The sequence below is a fragment of the Oncorhynchus nerka genome, linkage group LG23 (assembly GCF_034236695.1).
Source record: "Oncorhynchus nerka isolate Pitt River linkage group LG23, Oner_Uvic_2.0, whole genome shotgun sequence".
NCBI classification, from domain to species: Eukaryota; Metazoa; Chordata; class Actinopteri; order Salmoniformes; family Salmonidae; genus Oncorhynchus; species Oncorhynchus nerka.
In genome coordinates, this window is record NC_088418.1 from 58,147,013 (window position 1) to 58,171,319 (window position 24,307).

The 24,307-nt window shown below is 43.6% G+C and overlaps 1 protein-coding gene across 3 annotated transcripts; it reads left to right on the forward strand.

Moving 5' to 3' along the window:
* The first annotated feature begins 361 nt into the window (after positions 1 to 361).
* LOC115107121 (protein SCAF11-like) lies at positions 362 to 22,587 on the forward strand. Of its 3 annotated transcripts, none has more exons than XM_029630533.2 (15): positions 362 to 574; positions 6,389 to 6,450; positions 6,586 to 6,731; positions 6,896 to 6,979; positions 7,118 to 7,200; positions 12,860 to 12,936; positions 13,023 to 13,060; positions 15,234 to 15,304; positions 15,543 to 15,665; positions 17,404 to 17,504; positions 17,881 to 20,058; positions 20,264 to 20,568; positions 20,782 to 20,940; positions 21,143 to 21,262; positions 21,640 to 22,587. In XM_029630533.2, the coding sequence occupies exons 2-15, from the start codon at positions 6,429 to 6,431 to the stop codon at positions 21,733 to 21,735; spliced, it is 3,603 nt and encodes a 1,200-aa protein (XP_029486393.2). In that variant the 5' UTR covers positions 362 to 574; positions 6,389 to 6,428; the 3' UTR covers positions 21,736 to 22,587. The 3 variants fall into 3 exon arrangements, with proteins under 3 accessions (XP_029486393.2, XP_029486394.2, XP_064864428.1); XM_029630534.2 differs by having other exon boundaries at positions 21,152 to 21,262; XM_065008356.1 differs by lacking the exon at positions 362 to 574 and adding an exon at positions 2,146 to 2,214.
* The last annotated feature ends 1,720 nt before the right edge of the window (positions 22,588 to 24,307 follow it).

The window sequence follows — 24,307 nt, forward strand, 5'->3', positions numbered from 1 at the left end:
AATAGATCAGAATGGTTTTCAATCTGAAGGTTTGTCCCCCCCAAACTACCTTAATTGGGTATATATGGCTCTGAGTGTAGTTTACCTTTTACTTGGATGTCCAGTTGGTGGCCTGTCACTAAAACTGTCAGTCTCCTGCTACTGTTTATGAAATTAGACTTTCAGCCCCCATGCCAGTTACCGGTATAATTATGTTTATTGTAATTTTACTGCATATAAATTCCGTTCAATGGAAAAGCAATAAAAATATCAATGCTTTCTTGAAAATATTTTAATTTCATTGGCTACAAAACAGATACCGGTTATATCTGGGACCGGAAACAGTTGAAGGATTTCTTCCCTAGTGTAAAATGTATTGCAGCGACACTGTGCGGTGCCTTTTAAACTTCACAGGTTTCAGACATCGAGACATGTGGCCGAGACGTTCTTAAATGTATAACGAGTTAGCAGTGCAATCTATCCGGCTATGTTCAGGTTCTCGTCTAGCTTTGGAGACTAACCAATACACGGAAATAAGTGGGACAACAAAAAATAAACAACCAGGCCAATTTTTTAGCTATTGATTTAGCTTCGGGTAAGTCAACAAACACGTAGCTAGCTAACCAATTTAGCAAGCAAAAGTATCGTTAGCAAAAAATATATATCGTTAGCTGCTAGCTAGGTAGCTGTTATCGTGGCAAATATAGCGTCTGTACTGTAGGCCAGACCAGTCTCGTTAGCCAATCAAGTTGAATAATTAACTAGCTAGCTATGAACATGTTTCTTGTTACTGACCTAAATACAAATACGTTGTTACTAGCCAGCTAACGTTAGCTAACAGCTGACTAGCCTATATCAACCAAAAGTAGTGAGGTAAATTAGCTGACTAGCGCCTGATCATGACCGTCTTGTTACCGTTATCTGAATTGCAAACTAGCCAGCTAACGCTAGCTAGTTAACTTAGTTATCAAACTAGTAAAAATAACAAGTAGCTAGTTAACCAGCGAAACAAGTTAGTGTACTTTTGAGGGGGACTAGTACACACTTCTAATATATAAGTTGAAGGGTCGTGTTACATCACACATGGGCCACATCAAAGTTTAACGTCAGCGACCGCAGGGCATTTCATAATGTTTACTAAGTTAAATGGTAACTTACGTGATAGCTAGCTGCGAGGTATTTGGTTAGCTAGCTGGACAGAAAATCAAATACAAGACCACAACTCGCCAAATTTACTAAATGGTAGGAAGCTAGCTAACTAGCTGGTAAATGTAAAGAATCCAAGATGGCATTGGACGATAGAACATGGCTAGTTAACGTTTAGTTATTTTGACATGGTAGAGAGTGTTGGCTTCAGTGACCAGTGTAACCCATTTAATTTGAATCTTTTTGCCTCTGTCCAGGCCTGCCTGTATTTTAGTCAGAGCTGACAGACTGGCTAAGCAAGGCCTTTTGTGGTACCCTTGCCACTGTGGTAAACCCGTTTGCTCTGGCTTTCACTGGACGGTGTTGTTTTGCTTCCTGATTCAGAGGTTAAATGCGGAAGACACATTTAAGTTGAATGCATTCAGCTGTACAAACTTTCCCGTTGCTCCACTCACCAAGCAGACGTTGACTTGTCAACTGGCTATGTACACTTTGTGAAAGTGTATATTTTTGTTTTTTTAAGTTAATTTAATTTAACCTTTATTTAAGCAGGTAGGCCAGTTGAGAACAAGTTCTCATTTACAACTGCGACCTGGCCAATATAAAGCAAAGCAGTGCGACAAAAACAACAACACAGAGTTACACATGGGATAAACAAACGTACAGTCAATAACACAATAGAAAAATATACATACAGTGTAGTGTGTGCAAGTGTAGTAAGGTTAGGGAGGTAATGCAATAAATAGGCCATAGTAGTGAAATAATTACAATTTAGCATTAGCACTGGAGTGATAGATGTGCAATGATGAGAGATACTGGTGTGCAAAAGAGCAAAAATAAATAACAATATGATGATGGGGTAGATGGGTGGGCTATTTACAGTTGGGCAGTGTACAGGTGCAGTGATCAGTGAGCTGCTCTGACAGCTGATGCTTAAAGTTAGTGAGGGAGACATAAGTCTTCAGCTCCAGTGATTTTTGCAATTCGTTCCAGTCATTGGCAGCAGAGAACTGGAAGGAAAGGCGGCCAAAACAGGAGTTGGATTTGGGGATGAGCAGTGAAATATACCTGCTGGAGCGCGTGCTACAGGTGGGTGCTGCTATGGTGACCAGTGAGCTGAGATAAGGCGGGTCTATACCTAGCAAAGACTTATGGAAGACCTGGAGCCGAATATGAAGTGAGGGTCAGCCAACGAGAGCATACAGGTTGCAGTGGTGGGTAGTATATGGGGCTTTGGTGACAAAACGGATGGCACTGTGATAGACTACATCCAGTTTGCTGAGGAGAGTGTTGGAGACTATTTTGTAAATGACTGCTGAAGTCATGGATATGTAGGATAGTCAGTTTTACAAGGGTATGTTTGGCAGCATGAGTGAAGGAGGCTTTGTTGCCAAATAGGAAGCCGATTCTAGATTTAATTTTGGATTGGAGATGCTTAATGTGAGTCTGGAAGGAGACACCTAGATATTTGTAGTTGTTCACATATTCTAAGTCAGAACCGTCCCGAGTAGTGATGCTAGTCGGGCGGGCGGGTGCGGGCAGCAATCGGTTGAAGAGCATGCATTTAGTTTTACTAGCATTTAAGAGCAGGTGGAGGCCACGGAAGGAGTGTTGTAATGGCATTGAAGCTCATCTGGAGGTTTGTTAACCCAGTGTCCAAAGAAGGGCCAGATGTGTACAGAATGGTGTCATCTGCGTAGAGGTGGATCAGAGAATCACCAGCCTGTAAGAGCGACATCATTGATGAATACAGAGAAAAGAGTGCCCGAGAATTGAACCCTGTGGCATAGAGGTCAACCGATTCATCGGAATGGCCGATTTCAAGTTTTTATAACAATCGGAAATCGGTATTTTTGGACGCCAATTTCCGATGATCTAAAATAAAAAATACATGTTTTTTTTATACCTTTTATTTAACTAGGCAAGTCAGTTAGGAACACATTCTTATTTTCAATGACTGCCTAGGAACTTTGGGTTAACTGCCTTGTTCAGGGGCAGAACGACAGATTTTCACCTTGTCAGCTCAGGGGTTCCAATCTTGCAACCGCACAGTTAACTAGTCCAACGCTCTAACCATTGCACTCCATGAGTAGCCTGCCTGTTACGTGAATGCAGTAGAAGCCAAGGTAAATTGCTAGCTAGCATTAAACTTATCTTATAAAAAAACAATCAATCATAATCACTAGTTATAACTACTAATCCAGTTTAGCAGGCAATATTAACCAGGTGAAATTGTAATTTCTCTTGCGTATATGCAACAGTTTGGGCTGCCTGGCTCATTGCAAACTAATTTGCCAGAATTTTACGTAATTATGACATTCATTGAAGGTTGTGCAATGTAACAAGAATATTTAGACTGATGGATGCCACCCGTTAGATAAAATACAGAACGGTTCCGTATTTCACTGAAATAATAAATGTTGTGTTTTCGAAATGATAGTTTCCGGATTCGATCATATTAATGACCAAAGGCTCGTATTTCTATGTGTTATTATGTTATAATTAAGTCTTATTTGATAGAGCAGTCTGACTGAGCAGCAGCAGGCCCGTAATCATTCATTCAAACAGCACTTTCGTGTGTTTTGCCAGCAGCTCTTCGCAAGCACAGCGCTGTTTATGACTTCAAGCCTATCAGCCTAATGGCTGGTGTAACCAATGTGAAATGGCTAGCTAGTTAGCTGGGTGTGCGCTAATACTGTTTCAAACGTCACTCGCTTTTAGATTTGGAGTAGTTATTCCCATTGCGCTGCAAGGGCCGTGGCTTTTGTGGAGCGATGGGTAACGATGCTTCGAGTGTGGCTGTTGTCGATGTGTTCCTGGTTCGAGCCCAGGTAGGGGCGAGGAGGGGGACGGAAGCTATACTGTTATACTGGCAGTACTATAGTGCCTATAAGAACATCCAATAGTCAAAGGTATATGAAATACAAATGGTATAGAGAGAAATAGTCCTATAAATACTATATGAACTTCAACCTAAAACCTCTTACCTTGGAATATTGAAGTCTCATGTTAAAAGGAACCACCAACTTTCATATGTTCTCATGTTCTGAGCAAGGAACTTAAGCGTTAGCTTTTTTACATGGCACATATTTTTACATGGCACATATTACTTTCTTCTCCAACACTTTGTTTTTGCATTATTTAAACCAAATTGAACATGTTTCATTATTTATTTGAGGCTAAATTGATTTTTATTGGTGTGTTATATTAAGGTAAAATAAGTGTTCATTCAGTATTGTTGTAATTGTCATTATTACAAATATATATATATATAACTGCTGATTAATCGGTATTGGCTTTTTTTGGTCCTCCAATAATCGCTATTGGCGTTGAAAAATCCTAATCGGTCGACCTCTAGTACATACCAACCTGGAACTCCGCTATTATTACTGTTCTTCATAAAGAAGGTAAAGATCCAGCAGAATGTGCATCTTATCGACCAATATTGTTGCTGAACGGCGACCAAAAATTGCTTACATCAATTTTTGCAAATAGATTAAGTAATATAATCCCAGATATCATCAACTTTGAGCAAATGGGTTTTGTGTCCAGCAGGCTTCTGAGCGATAATGTTAGGCAAACGTTTAATGTGATTGGCGCAGCGGTCTAAGGCACTGTATCTCCGTGCAAGAGGCGTCACTGCAGTCCCTGGTTTGAATCCAGGCTGTATCACATCCGGCCAGGTTTGGGAGTCCCATACGGAGGCGCTCATTTGGCCCTTCATTGTCCGCGGTAGGCCGTCATTTGTAAATAAGAATTTGCTCTTAACTGACTTGCCTAGTTAAATTCATAGAAATAAATAATGGAATGGAACACGCGCAAGAAAAAACTAATTGCTTATGCTAACTCTAGATGCAGAAACAAATAATGCTTTAGTGAAACTTTCCTGAACTTGCTGCAAATGATGTACAAAACACCAAATGTCAGAATACGGGTAAATGGTACATTATTCTCTAGAGTTCCCGCCGCTATGGATGAAATAAAACAATAGTGTTGTATCTGGATACAAACTAAATACTGGGAAATCAGAACTAATTACTATCAACCAGGTCAACCAATATCCCAAGACATCAAAACTAAGTTTAAACTTAAATGGGATCCAAATAAACTGAAATACTTAATGATTACTATCCCCCAAGACTTGACTTTGCAATTCTGGGAAACCAGTTAAACAGGACCTACCTACAAATATGTACATTGGTGCCTTTTAACAATTACAGGAAGAATTTAAACTTTTATAATTAATGTCCTCCCAATATTTTTTATTCCTGTTCCAGAATCTATCAAAAACTATTACTCCAAACACTTTTAAACAGTGGGATAAACTCCTTAGTAAATCCATATGGAGAGGATTAACAGTCTGTGTCCAACTTAAAACAATCAAATAATGTAAATAAGCAGGGGGACTAGCATTACCAAACCTAATTAATTATTATATAGCTGACCAACTAAAAATATTTTTTTGTTTGGATAAACCCGGCATCAACAGCTAAATGGAATCCAACAAATGGAAAAACTATAAGTGCAACTATATTTATGAGGACAATCAATGCACACACTCGGAAGATAGAAAATACCTGTATAAATAACACTATAAAGATCTGGACAAAGATCACCAAAATAAAAGGCATCTAAACAGACCTGATCTACCTGCGAGAAATTGTAATGGACGGCGACTTTAAGCCAAATATGATTGATGATGCATTTAAATTATGGGCTGACCGGGTATCATTAGATGTTCACAGACAATGGGATAGATACATTTGAGTACCTATATAAAATTTAAAAAATACAACCCCCAGAAATCTATTTTACAATTACTTACAAGTGAGAAGTTCTTACTAAAGCAGTGAGACCTAAATAAAAAAAACAGAGAACATCGCTGGGTTCGTTGATAGTTTGTCGGCCGTTCGGACGCTACAGACGTTTTCGTGAGAAGACAGATTTTTGGGATGTCTCGTGGTCTGACAAACACAGCTATATCTCCGGCCACCTTCCACCGTAGATGTGGAAGGCCGACATAGTCGGATGCGGTGGATTGCGACGCAGGCCATGCAAAAATACTGATATCTCTAGTTTAAATGGACAGGTGTGTCAATAGACTCTTAAGGTTTAAGATGTCCATTGTGTAAATAATGCATTAAAGTCTATGGAAAACTTGCTTGACACTTTGGTTACACACACATCTCAAGTTCAATGTAATTAAATGATGGCACTGTGACTGGGTTCTTAACAAGAATCTCTCATACATTTTTATTTCCAGGGGTCATCTGGTCATTAGGGACAAAGCAACAGTGCCAAAGATGACGGGTGAATCGGGAAATGGTAAGTAACTGCCAGCCAGTCATCATGAAAAAGATCTTTCAGTGGGCTTTGGCACCATGGTTTAATTTAAACGTCTCTACCCTCAAGTTTGTTCTTGAATGACAAGCTGTTGTGCCACCTCTCTCTGGTTGTCAGACGGACAGACCCCAGAGGGAGACCCGGAGCCGGAAGAGGCGGAGCGGTGTCCTATCTGCCTGGGCGCCCTGGGCCGCTGTGTCCTGGCCATGCCCGACAGCTGCTGCCATGTATTCTGCCTCAGCTGCCTCCTCAGATGGGCAGAGGTAAGCACCATGTACTGTCCTACCCCCTAGACACATCACTCTCATTGGCAACAGATAGTTGTCTATTGTGATAAGCCATGGTCTTACTCCCGGTGAGGCTCAGGAGACGATACATGGCTAAAATGTGTGTGGACTGATGTTTTGTGTTGTTGTCTGTTTTTAAGTTGCAGGCAGTTCCATCCTGCCCAGTGGACAGGCAGCCTTTCAATGTTGTCTACAAACGTGACGCTGTGCTGGGATGTGTGACGGTAAGCAGGGGTTTCTCCGCTGGCTCTACCTTCTATGTTTCACGATTTATAAATGGCATTCACAAGCTATATTATAACTTTAGTCACTATGCAGGGAGAATTTATGTGCTGTGACTTCAGTTGTGATGTGAATCTCAGGTTCCTGTGAAGAAGAGAGTCAGCCAATCAGAGCCAGAGAAGTGTGGCTGCACAGACCCAGAAGCCAGTGGCTGTTTGTTAAAGTGAGTAGAGGTCTTGCGTTAGTGAAAAGGTTGCCCTGCTGCAGAGTTAACCTGACAAAGACCCTTTGTGGTCGAAACGTTGTCTTTAAACTTGGGGAGCATTCAAACAGTGTGCAGCTTAATGGCAGTCACTTTGCGGTGCATTATTATATTCATTTTTTACCACGTTTTTATTTGTTTTGTCATTTTTCTGTTGGAGGTGGGAGTTACAGGTACAATATACATGTTAATTTACACACTTAGTTTATACCACATGTACCTGTACTCTAAAGGATAATAACACTAAGAAATACATACAGAGAAATTATTATATTGATCACACAGGATTTTGTAGTAATACAATTGGTATGGGTTAGGGTTAGAAGAAATTCTGCTTAATCTTGTCAATAAATTAAGTTTTGTCTTGACTTTGGAAATAGTAATAGGTACCTGGTCTGAAAAAAAGGGTTGTTTGAAAATGCAGTTTGTTTGAAAATGCAGTTAACATTTCCCATGATGATTTTTGTGATTTATTAAACCAAGATGCAAATGCAGTTGCATTATTTTTTATAAAACCTTTAATTGCATTCCATAGAATTCTGGCATTTGTAGTTGGCAGTAGTAAGCGTGATGATCAGACAAGCTCATGGGGAGGCAAGGTAGGCTAGTGGTTAGAGCGTTGCACTAGTAACCGGAAGGTTGCAAGTTCAAACCCCCGAGCTGTCATGGTACAAATCTGTCGTTCTGCCCCTGAACAGGCAGTTAACCCACTGTTCCTAGGCCGTCATTGAAAATAAGAATTTGTTCTTAACTGACTTGCCTAGTTAAATAAAGGTAAAATAAATACAGTGCCAATCTTCGGAAAGTATTCAGACCTTCTCCACATTGTTACTTTAAAGCCTTATTCTAAAATGTATTAACTTTTTTCCTCATCAATCTTCACACAATACCCCATAATGACAAAGCAAAAATGGGTTTAGACATTTTTACTAAAAATAACAAACTGATATCACATTTGCATAATTATTCAGACCTTTTACTCAGTTCTTTGTTTAAGCACTTTTGGCAGCAATTACAGCATCGAGTCTTATTGGGTATGACGATTAAAAGCTTGGCACACCTGTATTCCTCTCAAGCTCTGTTGGGTTGGATGGGAGAGCATTGCTACACAGCTATTTTTTGGATCGGGTTCAAGTCCAGGCTCTGGCTGGGCCACTCAAGGACATTCAGAGACTTGTCCCGAAGCCACTTCTGCGTTGTTTTGGCTGTGTTCTTAGGGTCATTGTCCTGTTGGAAGTTGAACCTTCGCCCCAGTCTGAGGTTCTGAGTGCTCTGGAGCAGGTTTATATCAAGGATCTCTGTACTTTGCTCTATTCATCTTTGCCTCGATCCTGACTAGTCTTCCAGCCACTGAAAAACATCCCCACAGCATGATGCTGCCAACAGACGTTACGCTTGCCATTAGTTAGGCCAAATAGTTTAATCTTGGTTTCATCAGAGCAGAGAATCTTGTTTCTCATGGTCTGAGAGGCTTTAGAAGCCTTTGGGCAAGCTCCAAGCAGGCTGTCATTTGCCTATTTTTCTTGAGGGGCTTCCGTTTGACCACTACCATAAAGGCCTGATTGGTGGAGTGTTGCAGAGATGGTTGTCCTTCTGGAAGGTTCTCCCATCTCCACAGAGGAACTATAGAACTCTGTCAGAGTGACCATCGGGTTCTTGGTCATCTCCCTGACCAAGGCCCTTCTCTCCTAATTACTCAGTTTGGTCGGGCAGACAGCTCTAGGAAGAGTCTTGGTGGTTCCAAGCTTCTTCCATTAAAGAATGATGGAGCCAACTTTCTTTTTGGGGACTTTCAATGCTGCAGAAATGTTTTGGTATCCTTCTTCAGATCTGTGCCTCGACACAATCCTGTCTTGTTGCTCTACGGACAATTCCTTCGAACTCATGGCTTGGTTTTTGCTCTGACATGGACTGTCAATTGTGGGACCTTATATAGACAGGTGTGTGTCTTTCCAAATCATGTTCAGTCAATTGAATTTACCACGGGTGGACTCCAATCAATTTGATGAAACATCAAGGATAATCAATGGAAACATGATGCGCCTGAGCTCAATTTAGAGTCATATAGCAAATGGTCTGAATAAAAACTTCTAAAAACCTGTTTTCGCTTTGTCATTATGGGTATTGTGTGTAGATTGATATGGGGGGGAAATAATTTAGTCAATTTTAGGAGACTGTAACGTAACAAAATGTGTAAAAAGTCAAGGGGTCTGAATATTTTCTGAAGGCACTACGTCGAATTTCTATTTTCTTAATTTTAGAAAATAAAGGTGTAGATAAGAGAGAAATCGAGTACTCTGAGTAGAAAGTGCACTCTTGCTTTAGGAGTATGTGCTCACCGGGCATCAATGAGGTTGTAATCAGAGAGTATATGTTGGAGAGCCTTGGTTGCATGTGGATTGTAGTTGGTCTTTATTAGATCTGTCCCAAAAACTAGTTGGATTTCAGTTCATTCTAACAATAGGCTGTTCAGAGAATCAAAAAACTTGGGATCAAACAAAGGTGGAGCATACATATAAATAAAGGCAATTTAATTTACATTATGGATACATTTAAGGAAAGGGATTCTGCCGTCTTGGTCTTCGCCTTAACCAAGATGGTGATTTTGAGTTTGTATTAATATGATTACACCTTTAGGGCTGATGGAAAAGCAGCCAGTTTCTACAAATGGTTCTGTATTCTATCTGCATGCCTTTTGGAGTAGGTGTATTTCTTGGAGTGTTGCTATATCAATATGGTTTCTTGCTAGGATATCAAGACAGCTGGAACATTTGATTAAGTGAGCAGTGCAAGAGATTAATTTAGCAGTTTTAATTGCAAGTCGAGGGCAGAGGTAATTTCCCCACAAACAATCTCTTGCATAGTAGCAGCCAACTCTTTCTGTTGTCGGGTGTCTTTCTGTTCCCACCTTTTTATTTTATATTTTTTTATTTCACCTTGATTTAACCAGGTAGGCCACTTGAGAGCACTTGGCATCCTGGCCAAGATAAAGCAAAGCAGTGCGACAAAAACAACAACAAAGAGTTACACATGGGATAAACAAATGTAGTCAATAATACAGTAGAAAAAGTCTATGTACAGTGTGTGCAAATGTAGAAGAGTAGGGACGTAAGGCAATAAATAGGTCATAGTAGTGAAATAATTACAATTTAGCATTAACACTGGAAGGATAGATGTGCAGATGATGATGTGCAAGTAGAGATACTGGGGTGCAAAAGAGTAAAAATAACAATATGGGGATGAGGTAGTTGGGTGTGCTATTTACAGATTGGCTGTGTACAAGTACAGTGATCGGTAAGCTGATGCTTAAAGTTAGAGAGGGAGACATAAGTCTCCAGCTTCATTGATTTTTGCAATTCGTTCCAGTCATTGGCAGCAGAGAACTGGAAGGAAAGGTGGCCAAAAGAGGAGTTGGCTTTGGGGATGACCAGTGAAATATACCTGCTGGAGCGCATGCTACAGGTGGGTGTTGCTATGGTGACCAGTGAGCTGACATAAGGCGGGCTTAACCTAGCAAAGACTTATTGATGACCTGGAGCCAGTGGGTTTGGCGACGAATATGTAGTGAGGGCCAGCCAACGAGAACATACAGGTCGCAGTGGTGGGTAGTAAATGGGGCTTTGGTGACAAAACGGATGATACTGTGATAGACTACATTCAGTTTGCTGAGTAGAGTGTTGGAGGCTATTTTGTAAATGACTGCTGAAGTCAAGGATATGTAGGATAGTCAGTTTTACGAGGGTATGTTTGGCAGCATGAGTGAAGGAGGCTTTGATGCAAAATAGGAAGCCAATTCTAGATTTAATTTTGGATTGAAGATGCTTAATGTGAGTCTGGAAGGAGATTTTACAGTCTAACCAGACACCTAGATATTTGTAGTTGTCCACATATTCTAAGTCAGAACCGTCCCGTGTAGTGATGCTAGTCGGGCGGGTGCGGACAGCAATCGGTTGAAGAGCATGCATTTAGTTTTACTAGTATTTAAGAGCAGTTGGAGGCCACGGAAGGAGTGTTGTATGGCATTGAATCTCTTTTGAGGTTTGTTAGCACAGTGTCAGAAGAAGGGCCAGATGTATACAGAATGATGTTGTCTGCGTAGATGCTGATCAGAGAATCACCAGCCGCAAGAGCGACATCATTGATATATACAGAGAAAAGAGTCTGCCCGAGAATTTAACCCTGTGGCACCCCCATAGAGACTGCCAGAGATCCGGACAACAGACCTTCCGATTTGACACACTGAACTCTATCTGAGAAGTAGTTGGTGAACCAGGCGAGGCAGTCATTTGAGAAGCCAAGGCTATTGAGTCTGCCGATAAGAATGAGGTGATTGACAGAGTCGAAAGCCTTGGCCAGGTCGATGAAGACGGCTGCATGGCGGTTATGATATCGTTTAGGACCTTGAGCGTGGCTGAGGTGCACCCATGACCAGCTCAGAAACCAGATTGCATAGTGGAGAAGATACGGTGGGATTCGAAATGGACGGTGATCTGTTTGTTAACTTGGCTTTCAAAGATTTTAGAAAGGCAGGGCAGGATGGCTATAGGTCAATAACAGTTTGGGTCTAGAGTGTCTCCCCCTTTGAAAAGGGGGATGACCGCGGCAGCTTTCCAATCTTTGGGGATCTCAGACGATACGAAAGAGAGGTTGAACAGGCTAGGCTAGTAATAGGGGTTGCATCAATTTCGGCGGGTAATTTTTAGAAAGAGAGGGTCCAGATTGTCTAGTCCAGCTAATTTGTAGTGATCCAGATTTTGCAACTCTTTCAGAACATCAGCTATCCGGATTTGGGTGTAGGAGAAGCAGGGGAGGCTTGGGCAAGTTGCTGCAGAGGTTGCTGAGCTGTTGGCCGGGGTAGGGGTAGCCAGGTGGAAAGCTTGGCCAGCTGTAGAAAAATGCTTATTGAAATTATCGAATTTCGTAGATTTATCAGTGGTGACAGTGTTTTCTAGCCTCAGTGCAGTGGCCACCTGTTAGTTGTTTCTCCACCTTAATATGGTGTTATATGTTAACAATTATTTTTTAAATATACTCCATGGCCAGTTTATTACGTACACCCATCTAGTACTGGGTCGGACCCCCCTTTGCCTCCAGTTCAGCTGGAAATCTTTGTGGCATGGAAACGTTGCTCAATTTCTATCAAGAGACCTTATGTGTGACAGGAAAATAGTCCCCAGGAGTTGTGTGTTCCGAGATGCCATTCTTCACACCACTGTTGTACTGCGCTGTTATTTGCCTGTTTGTGGCCTGCATGTTAGCCTGCACGATTCTTGCCATTCTCTCTTGACCCCCTTATCAACAAGCTGTTTTTGCCCACAGGACCTGTCACTGACTGGATGTTTTTTGTTTGTCGCACCATCCTTTGTAAACCATAGACACCAGGGTTCCCCAACTGCCCCCCCCCACACGCACACACACAGTTCTCTTAGCACAAAAATGTAAACAAGGTTTGAAATTATTATGTTTAGTCAAATATCTGTTAGGGATTCTTGCAGTTAATTTGCAGTCTACAAGTTCCGGCCCCCTGTTCTGTCCCCCGGGACCATCCGGTCAAGAAAAGAAATTGTCCTGTGGCTGAATCTAGTCTCCTTTTATGACAAATGCTTTTGTTGTTGTTAAGGAAACAAGGAGGAAGATGGAGGAGAACGAAGACTGAGAGGACATCAGAAGCCAAAGTCAAAGGCCTTATTCGGAAATGTATGTGTCTCCTCGCATAAATCCTCTTTCCCTCATTTGTTGGCATTTTATTCATGAGGTGTAACAAGATAAATTGTTTTCCCCAGGCAGCGATGATGACCCCTCTGTGTTGAGCAAGAAGAAGGTTAGTAATTCCAGACCCCTTGTAGGGGCATCTATTTCATAATAAATATGTACGGTTCTTGCAAGATTTTATGGGTTTAGAGTCCAACTGTCCAGATATGTAATGCATGCGATGCAACTAAGAAACAAAAGTTTCACACTACATACGCACACACGCATACCAACACAAACACACATACAGTGCATTCGTTAAGTATTCAGACCCCTTGTCTTTTTCCACATTTTGTTACATTCCAGCCTTATTCTAAAATGGATTAAATAAATTGTTTTCCTCAATCTACATACAATACCCCATAATGACAAAGCGTAAACAGGTTTAGACATTTTTGCAAGTGTGTGTGTGTATGAAAATACCTTATTTACATAAGTATTAAAACACTTTGCTATGAGACTCGAAATTGAGCTCCGGTGCATCTTGTTTCTACAACTTAATTGGAATCCACCTGTGGTAGATTCAATTGATGGGACATGTTTTGGAAAGGCACAAACCTGGTCATACAGTTGACAGTGCATGTCAGAGCAAAAAGCAAGCCATGATGTCGAAGGAATTGTCCGTAGATCTCCGAGACAGGGTTGTGTCGAGGCACAGATCTGGGGAAGGGTACCTTAACATTTCTGCAGCATTGAAGGTTCCCAAGAACACAGTGGCCTCCATTCTTAAATGGAAAAAGTTTGGAACCACAAATACTCTTCCTAGAGAGGGCCTTAGTCAGGGAGGTGACCAAGAACCCAATGGTCACTCTAATAGAGCTCTAGAGTTCCTCTGTGGAGATGGGAGAACCTTCCAGAAGGACAACTATCTCTGCAGCACTCCACCAATCAGGCCTTTATGGTAGAGTGGCCAAACAGAAGCCACTCCTCAGTAAAAAGGCACATGACAGCCTGCTTGGGGTTTGCCAAAAGACTCAGCCTATGAGAAACAAGATCATCTGGTCTGATCAAGATTGAACACTTCGCCCAGAATGCCAAGCGTCACGTCTGGAGGAAACCTGCCACCATCCCTACCGTGAAGCATGGTGGTGGCAGCATCATGCTGTGGGGATGTTTTTCAGCGGCAGGGACTGGGAGACTAGTCAGGATGGAGGGAAAGATGAACAGAACAAAGTACAGAGAGATCCTTGATGAAAACCTGCTCAGGCCCTCAGAATGTGGCAAAGGTTCAGCTTTGAACAGGACAACAACCCTAAGCATACGGCCAAGACAACGCAGGAGTGCATTCGGGACAGGTCTCAATGTCCTTGAGTGGCCCAGCCAGAGCCCGGACTTGAACCCGATCCAACATCTCTGGAGAGACCTGAAAATAGCTGTGCAGCGACGCTCTCCATCCAACCTGACAGAGCTTGAGAGATTCTGCAGAGCAGAATGGGAGAAACTCCCCAAATACAGGTGTGCCAAGCTTGTAGCGTAATACCCAATAAGACTCAAGGCTGTAATCGCTGCCAAAGGTGCTTCAACAAAGTCTTGAGTAAAGGGTCTGAATACTAATGAAAATATATTTCAGTTATATTTAATACATTTGCCGTAATGTCTAAGCCTGTTTTTGCTTCGTCATTATGGGGTTGTGTGTGTGTGTGGATTGACGGGGGAAAAAACTATTTAATCAATTTTAGAATAAGGCTGTAACGTAACAAAATGTGGTGAAAGTCGAGGGGCCTGAATACTTTCTGAATGCACTGCACATAGACATTACACATGCCTACTCACATACTCACACATCATTTGCTGCTGCTACTCTTTATTTATTTTACTCTTATTGTTATCTATCCTGATGCCTAGTCACTACCCTGCCTTCATGTACATATCTACCTCAAATACCTTGTACCTCTGCACATTGATCTGGTACTGGTACTCCCTGCATATATCTCCTTGTGTATTTTGTATTCCTCTTGTGTTACTACTTTGTTTAAACTCTGCATTGTTAGGGAAGGCCTAGTAAACAAGCATTTCACTGTAAAATCTACACCAGTTGTATCCGGCGCATTTGACATTACATTTGATTTTAGATTTCCCATGTTCGTATTTGCGCAGCCAAGAGTTTTCGATAATACTCTGACATAGAATAAGGAGTATCAACGTGGCCCCCTGTCCTCATAGGCCCATTTGTTCCCACTGGGTGCTTGTCTGGTATTTGCAACAGCCAAGCCTCCTTCTGAGCGGTTTTCTCTCTTTTCCAGGTGAGAGGACCTCTGTGCTCTTGGTCTGCGGCCCAGACAGGCACAGCAATGGCGACTATGACACAGTGCATGTGAGTAGGCCACTTTGTTAACGTTTTGATTTGCAGCTCACCGAGCAGAGACACAGTAACTACTTCTTATGGTACTTCACAATTTGTTGGAAACCCTGTTCTAATCATCATTGTCCTAACAAAGTTGAAATAGAAAGAGTGGATCTATCTCAAGTTAATGTTTTTGACTTAAAAAAAGACAAGCAGTGAAAGATGTCCTTTTTCTGTGTGTATATTGTGTCCTTTGTCTACTCTGCAGTGCAGAACCCCTTTGGGTGCCCGAGGAGGAGCCTGAGGATGACTGTAAACAGTGTAGCCGCAAAACACAGGACTGCCCATTTCTGCCTGTTGCTGTACCCGTTCCTGCCAGTGGCAACTCGAGGTGAGTTGGTCCACACACAATGAATGTATGTAGATAAAGGGAACACTAAAATAACACACCCTAGATCTGAATGAATGAAATATTCTTATTAAATACTTTTTTCTTTACATAGTTGAATGTGCTGACAACAAAATCACACAAAAATGATCAATGGAAATCAAATTTATCAACCCATGGAGGTCTGGATTTGGAGTCACACTCAAAGTTAAAGTGGAAAACCACACTACAGGCTGATCCAACTTTGGTGTAATGTCCTTAAAACAAGTCAAAATGAGGCTCAGTAGTGTGTGTGGGCCTCCACGCGCCTGTATGACCTCCCTACAACGCCTGGGCATGCTCCTGATGAGGTGGAGGATGGTCTCCTGAGGGATCTCCTCCCAGACCTGGACTAAAGCATTCGCCAACTCCTGGACAGTCTGTGGTGCAACGTGGCGTTGGTGGATGGAGCAAGACATGATGTCCCAGATGTGCTCAATTGGATTCAGGTCTGGGGAACGGGCGGGCCAGTCCATAGCATCAATGCCTTCCTCTTGCAGGAACTGCTGACACACTCCAGCCACATGAGGTCTAGCATTGTCTTGCATTAGGAGGAACCCAGGGCCAACCGCACCAGCATATGGTCTCACAAGGAGTCTGAGGATCTCATCTCGGAACCTAATGGCAGGCAGGCTACCTCTGGCGAGCACGTGGAGGGCTGTGCGGCCCCCCAAAGAAATGCCACCCCACACCATGACTGAGCCACCGCCAAACCGGTCATGCTGGAGGATGTTGCAGCCAGCAGAACGTTCTCCACGGCTTCTCCAGACTCTGTCACATGTGCTCAGTGTGAACCTGCTTTCATCTGTGAAGAGCACAGGGTGCCAGTGGTGAATTTGCCAATCTTGGTGTTCTCTGGCAAATGCCAAACGTCCTGCACGGTGTTGGGCTGTAAAGCTCAACCCCCACCTGTGGACGTCGGGCCCTCATACCACCCTCATGGAGTCTGTTTCTGACCGTTTGAGCAGACACATGCACATTTGTGGCCTGCTGGAGGTCATTTTGCAGGACTCTGGCAGTGGTCCTCCTGCTCCTCCTTGCACAAAGGCGGAGGTAGCGGTCCTGCTGCTGGGTTGTTGCCCTCCTACGGCCTCCTCCACGTCTCCTGATGTACTGGCATGTCTCCTGGTAGCGCCTCCATGCTCTGGACACTACGCTGACAGACACAGCAAACCTTCTTGCCACAGCTCGCATTGATGTGCCATCCTGGATGAGCTGCACTACCTGAGCCACTTGTGTTGGTTGTAGACTCCCTCTCATGCTACCACTAGAGTGAAAGCACCGCCAGCATTCAAAAGTGACCAAAACATCAGCCAGGAAGCATAGGAACTGAGAAGTGGTCTGTGGTCACCACCTGCAGAACCACTCCTTTATTGGGGGTGTCTTGCTAATTGCCTATAATTTCCACCTGTTGTCTATTCCATTTGAACAACAGCATGTAAAATGTATTGTCAATCAGTGTTGCTTCCTAAGTGCAATCAGTGTTGCTTCCTAAGTGGACAGTTTGATTTCACAGAAGTGTGATTGACTTAGAGTTACATTGTGTTGTTTAAGTGTTCCCTTTATTTTTTTGAGCAGTGTATTATATAGGTTGTAGGGTGAGTTAAATACCCTGTGCAAGGTGATAGTTTTTCAATAGAAACAGTGATTTTAAGTGTGTTTTTGTGAGGAGTGAAGCTCTGATCTGATATTTCCCTCCCAGGCAGTTGTTCCATCCCTCTGAGTGGAGTAGCAGCCCCTTTCCTCTGAGACCCCTCTTACCGTTCTCTACTACTGCTTCACCTCTCGGCTCGGGGCATTTTGGTGAGTCCTGCTTTGAAATGCTTATCAACCATTTAGTGAGTCTGTTCAAAGGAACCCTCTTGGATTTTGCCCCCCCCTCCCAAAACCTGCTATAAATGTTAGCTTGAATCACAGAGTTTGAATGAGATCACGCAAGGTGACTGGACTGTAAGTTGCTTTGCTACACTAAGGTACATTGTGGCAGTAAGATACTTTTTCTGCATAATTTCCATCATGTGTGTGGGTTGTGCAGTACCCTGGCATCAGGAGTTCAGTTTTGTGAAGGCACCAAAACCAAACCTTTTAATCCATAGGTTATGCCTAATTTTATGCTACATAAGACCATTGTTAAGTTTCTCACAATACTTCTAAAATTCATGATTATGTCTCATCATAGTCTTTCAGGGAAGAGTTTGCGCAGTCACCTGCCCCAAAGGAGAGGAGAAGAAGGGCACCTGTGGATCTGGCTCCAAAGGCCCCTCCAAACAGACAGAGGCCCTGACGACTAGGCGCTCTGGCCGCCACAGCAGGGCTGAGGAACAAGCTCCTACACAAGACCCTGCATCTTCGCAGTCCCACTCTTCAGATTCCGACACTTCCACAAACCCACCCACAAAAGCGGGCAAAAGCACCGCAGCCGCTGGTAAGAGGAAAGGCAAACGGGCAGCTCAGCGAAAGCCCAGCGCCAAGAGGAAAGCCCCAGATAGAAAAAAGGCCTCCAAAGTCGTTCTCAGTAGCCCAACAGGAAGTGAGGAAGAAGAGGAAGCCAAAGAGGAGGAGGAATTAGAACAGCAGAGGAAAGAGGTAGAGGAAAGGGAGCAGCTCTCAGACACTGCAGTGAGCCCACAGGCTGTGCAGCGCACCTCCAGCCCTACCGAGGAGGAAGGCCGTCCCGAACCTTCTACTTGTGATGCTCTGAAGGACCAGCCATGCGAAGATGATGATCTTTCTGAGGAAGAGAATTGTGGGAAGGAGGAAGAGGAGGATGGTGAGGAAGAGGACCAGAAATCAACGTTGTCAGATGTAGAGCTGAATACCCCTGGGCTCTCCCCCGACAGGGACCAAGGTGCAGGGGAGAAACACCCGGACCAAATAGAAGATCCAGAGAAAAGCAACTCACCCACCTCTTCCAACTCACCAGAGAGACCATTGGAGAGCCCCCAGTCTGGGCAGTCAGGACAACTTGGGGAGGAAGATGCTGACGCTGTGGAAGCCACTGCCAATCCAACAGAAGTGAAATCAGATGATGAAGCCTCAGTGGAGGAGGAGAAAGCAGAGGCCTCTCCCTGCCCTACTGCAGAGCCTGAATCTTGCGCTGGCTCTACTCGTTGTGACTCTCCAGATGGGAATGCGTCCCAGAAAGTTTCAGGTGCCTCAGAAGCAAAAGTGTCCGAGGGGGACAGGCATGATCCAAAGGATGTCAAAAATGAAAAACCAGCAGCCGGCAGGAAAGAGGACGGTCTGTCTGAGGATGACACAGAAGCAATACCGATAGACTGTGATTCACCCAGCAGTGAGTGCAGCACCAACCTGGCCTCTGATCCACCAAAAGAGACTGAAAGTGCAGCTCACGAGTCTACAACCCAGGCCCCGGAAGACAAGAGGAATGGTAGCAGGCAGGAGCGGGAGAGCTCGATCGGAGAGGAAACGGTAGAGGAAAGGAAGAATGGCAGGCAGCGCAAGTCACGCTTCCACTCTGCTGCCACCACTTGGTCTCCCAAGAGAGAGTCGAAGCAGGATTCGTCGAGGAGGTCGCGATCCAGATCTCGGGAGCGCAACAAGGAGCGCCAGGCCTCGGGCAGCCCCCCCTCCAGCCGCAGCAGGGAACGGGACGCTGAGAGGGATGCCCCCAGGATGGGCCGTAGCCGTGACCATAGCCGTGAGAGGAAAAACAGGAAGCGCTCTAAGAGTCGTTCCAGATCTAGTTCCAGGTCCAGAAACAGGTCCTACCGAAGAGGGGCGTCCCCGGAGCGCCCGGACTCAGGGGGCCAGTCACCACGGAAGAGGAATCGCTGGACTGGAGATGGATGGAGGGCTGGGCCGGGTAGCGACTCCTCTCGAAGGAATTTCCCAGAGAGGCCGGCCAGAGACACGGGCCGCTCTGAAAACGGTGGCTTTGCAGATGTTTCCCCCAGCAGGGAAAATCCTGACTGGGTTATGGAGAAGGCGCGTGCTGACACAGAGGCCAGGGTGACAAGTGGCCCTCGCTGGGAAGATAAAAGCTGGTGCGGAGATCGTGGACGAGGCACAGGACGAGGCCGGGGCGCCTACGGAACCTCCAACCAACAGGGGGAGCAGGCAGAAAACCGCTGGCAGCCCAGAAACACATTCTCAGGGACCTCAAACAATTCAGGGAGCGACGCGTATAGCCGATTCAACGAGAACCGTGGCGGCCGCAGGAAGGAGCCTGAGATGGGCGAATCGATGATGGACCGCTCCGGCTGGTCATCAGCTTCCAGCTGGGCTGTGCGGAGGACACTCCCGGCAGACGTGCAGAACTATTACTCCAGGAGAGATCGAGGGGGAGGTGCAGGCTCTGGCAGCTGGAGCAGGCAGGAGGAGACGTCAACAGCAGGTCAGAACCCTTAGATTGTGTGCCATGGAGTGTATGCACTCATTACTGTTACTAGTTTCACTGTGCATATCGAAATGGTATTGCTGATGCCTGTTGCGCAGTTGATGTGGATCCGACTTCTGCCACCAATGTAAAATGTAATAAAAGGCCGGACGTACATTAGGTAATCTAATATTATTCTTGATATTTGTTTTTATCTATTCAGACCCAGCTCAGAGTGAGACCAATGCCCAGCCCAATGCCCAAGGAGAAGCTCCACCCGCCCTGAACGTCATGCCTCCCCAACTGAACGTCCTGCATTACCCAATGGGCCCGCGAGGCCCACCTGTCAGCCTGCAACCACCCCCCTTCGGGATGCCTCCTCAGGTCCCCATGCACCACCACTCCTCAGTGCCTCTCCTGCAGGTCCCTGTGACAGCTGCCCAGGGCCTCCCGCCACCACCTCCACCACCACCTCCCATGCAGCAGGGCAGCATGACGGCCATACAGGCAGATAGCCGCACAACACAGGTAAGGACAGGATAATTTTGTATCCTTTGTCAAAATATAATCTTCTGGACCCAATCAATGTTTGCGTATTTTCACTTCTCACATACTTAATTCAATCAACTGTAGATAGTGTATTTCCGGGATAGCACTTTCAGAAGTGTGTTGTATTTGCATAGTAGTGTGTCCCGGTTGGAGGGAATTGTCCCCCTGAATACCTCCATGTCTCTTTCCCAGATGATGAGCAGCATGGCAGGCCATGGCAAAGCCCCCTTCATGCCCACCATGACCAAAGTAGGTGGTGCCACCACAGCCCAGGCCCACAGCATGGCCGTGCCATCCTCTACCACCCAACACAGCAGGGCTGCCCCCCCAGACAGCTCCAAGAAAGAAAAGGTAATGTCACCGCCACTAATAACAACCACAGCACCAGACAATGTTCTCAATATTCTCAAGTGGCTTCCTAAACTTTCTGTTTTGTATATACTGTGGGGAGCTACTTTGCTAGTGAATGATTTGTGTTTGCATTCTGACCCAGATAATTAAGGATCCTTTTATTAGATTAGAACTAGATTTCTTAACTTGATATCTGCTTTAGAAACAACAGATCCATGAGAGAGCTGTCAATGAAGTGAAAGCAGCCATGAAACCCTACTACCAAAACAAGGACATCACCAAGGACGAGTACAAGGAGATTGTACGCAAAGCTGTTGAAAAAGTGAGTGGTTATAAACATCCAGTAACATTTTGACATTGGTATTTGAATTGAGCTTTTAGGTGTATTAAAACTGCTTAGTTTTCAGGAGTACAAAAACTACTTAGCTTTCAGGAGAACACTTAGCTTTTAGTAGTATTATAAATACGTAGCTTTTAGGAGTATTAAAATACTTCGCTTTTAAGAGTATTAAAAATACTTCGCTTTTAGGAGTACACTTAGATTTTAGTAGTATATAAAATACTTCACTTTTAGGAGTATAAAAAATACTTAGCTTTAAGGAGTATTAAAAATAAGATAAGATAAATCATAGGGTGTCCAACAAATCAAAACAGTCTGTTTAGAAATTTTTGATTTGCTGAGGGCATTTTACATTTCAGGTCTGCCACAGCAAGAGTGGAGAGGTGAACTCTGGGAAAGTGGCAAACTTGGTGAAGGCCTACGTGGACAAATACAAACACGCTCGCAAGAAATGAACCCTGACATCTGCTGAAGGGGAAACGGTCTCAGCCCATCTGCTTAAGTGCAATTTCTACCAGGTGTAACAGCCTCCCGGCTGACAGACTGGAGCCCGACTTTTGATATCTCTTACCTTGAATGAAGATTTTTCTATAGATTTCATATTTTGTTTAGAAATAATCCAATCGGAAACTGTAGTGTGAGAAGACCGTTATTTCAAGCAGATCTTGTGGCTTGGGAACTACTATGAGATAGATGCCCAGAGTAGCTGGAGCAGTAAGGTTAGCACCTGTTCTCTGGTGAGATGGACATGGTGCTATGGGTAGTACAGAGCAGAGCACCCTCTCGTGGAGCCAGCTGGTATGATGAATTTCTCCTTCTCCACCGGGGACCCCCTAATTAATTCTTAGTTAAAAAGTATTGTCATTGTTTCTCATTTTGTTTTTGTTTTATAAATATTATATTATGATCATTCTGGAGAAAGCCTAGGTAATAGTGCATTGCCTTTATGACTGTCTAGGCTGCATCACACGTGCAGCCCAATTCTGATCTTTTTCCACTAATTGGTATTTTGACCAATCAGATCAGCGCTGGAAAAGATCTGATTGGTTAAAAGACCAATTAGTGGGAAAATATCAGAATGCATCCTTAGTCGTCACAGCTCAAAGCTTGTAGACTGGATATGTCTTTGAGTGTAATTGTATCAGGGACTTCATTGGTTGAGAGTTGGAGATGAGTTGTCCAATCAGCAGTGAATTTGTAGCGTAAGGTATGGGTCTGGCAGATCAGGTGAAAACGGCCATGTCCCTTACTTGTTAAATGTGCTGCGAAATAACCAGAGAGCAATGAAATAAATGAGCTGCTTCATGGTCTGGCTATGTGTGTATGTTTGTGGTCAATCATGGAAAAGTTATTGACCTCATCCATCAATTTAACATCAGAATTTCTATTTTGTAAAGGTCCAATGCAGCTGTTTTTCTCTATCAAATCATTTCTGGGTAACTATTAAGTACTTTACTGTGGTTGTTTAAAAAAAATGTTTTTAAGAAAATATACATAAATAGCTTATTGGCAAAGAGCAATTTCTCAATCAAGAATTTAACTAGGACTGTCTGTGTGAGGGGAAAACTGAAAGGTAGCTGTAATTAGCAGGCCAAAACTCCATTCCACCAAAATAGACTGAAATTTCAGGTTCTTTTCAAACAGCTGTTAACACTAAAAGGGCATCATAATTTTTCACAGTTTCACAGGACAGACATTTTGTTATGGTCATGAAGACCCACTTGCCATTGTTTCACACAAGTAGTCGAATGTTAACTTGAAAATGTGCTTCACTATTTTCACCAGTAGGGCGAGCCTTTGTCAACACCATCTCAGGTTTTTTTTTTATAAACCCACCATTTCATAAAAAAGATTTGAACACAGTTAACATGACAATCCACAGAACTTTGGCAATCAGGGCCTTTTCCAGCTATAAGCGACATAAACGGTCGCTTAGGTTGGGGTCTCATCCAGTAAAAATTGTAGAATACACCAGGTGAATTTTCGAAAATTGGTTGTGCATTCGCTGTTTTTCTCTTATGACTCACCAGGTTTCCATAGGTTTCCATCCAACCTTTTTATGCGAGTAAAGTACATGTCGGATAAAACATACCATGACAAGCCTGATGGAAACAACATTTTACGGTCAACTTTCCAAATGTTGACGAAGAATACACTGGACAAGATGGGATCTTTTTGTGTTGGTAAAATGAATTATGCGAAAATGTCGGTGGAAATGTTTTTATGTGCAAATATTGATAGGCTTAATAACCATATCGAAGTAAACTTGGAGTCACACAATGACATGTATGGTCCTCCCATTAGGGCTCATCGGGAAATAAATCAGGTTATAGATTGAATAAATGATGATTAACTTCACAAGGTGGTGAAAGTGCAAGGCGATGACTGATACTCCTTTCCAGTAAATTTATTCTTGTGAGGATCGTCTGACATTTATTCTTGTGACATGTAGGCTGATGGTGGATTTTGAAGAGCTAACATATACCGTCTGACAAGTATAAATAATCTTGCTCTTTTGTCCATATTAATAATCTGATCATGTAGGCTATATGGTGGATTTTGAAGAGCTAACATATACACTGCTCAACAAAAATAAAGGGAACATTTAAACAACACAATGTAACTCCAAGTCAATTACACTTCTGTGAAATCAAACTGTCCACTTAGGAAGCAACACTGATTGACAATAAATTGCACATGCTGTTGTGCAAATGGAATAGACAACAGGTGGAAACTATAGGCAATTAGCAAGACACCCCCAATAAAGGAGTGGTTCTGCAGGTGGTGACCACAGACCACTTCTCAGTTCCTATGCTTCCTGGCTGATGTTTTGGTCACTTTTGAATGCTGGCGGTGCTTTCACTCTAGTGGTAGCATGAGACGGAGTCTACAACCCACACAAGTGGCTCAGGTAGTGCAGCTCATCCAGGATGGCACATCAATGCGAGCTGTGGCAAGAAGGTTTGCTGTGTCTGTCAGCGTAGTGTCCAGAGCATCGAGGCGCTACCAGGAGACAGGCCAGTACAT

What these genes read in the sequence shown, in the direction of transcription:
- LOC115107121 (XM_029630533.2), top strand. Translation starts at nt 6,429, where the DNA reads ATGACGGGTGAATCGGGAAATG. An exon ending in CTGTGTTGAGCAAGAAGAAG is followed by an intron (nt 13,061 to 15,233) that starts GTTAGTAATTCC and finishes TCTCTTTTCCAG; the next exon opens with GTGAGAGGACCTCTGTGCTC. An exon ending in GCGACTATGACACAGTGCAT is followed by an intron (nt 15,305 to 15,542) that starts GTGAGTAGGCCA and finishes TCTACTCTGCAG; the next exon opens with TGCAGAACCCCTTTGGGTGC.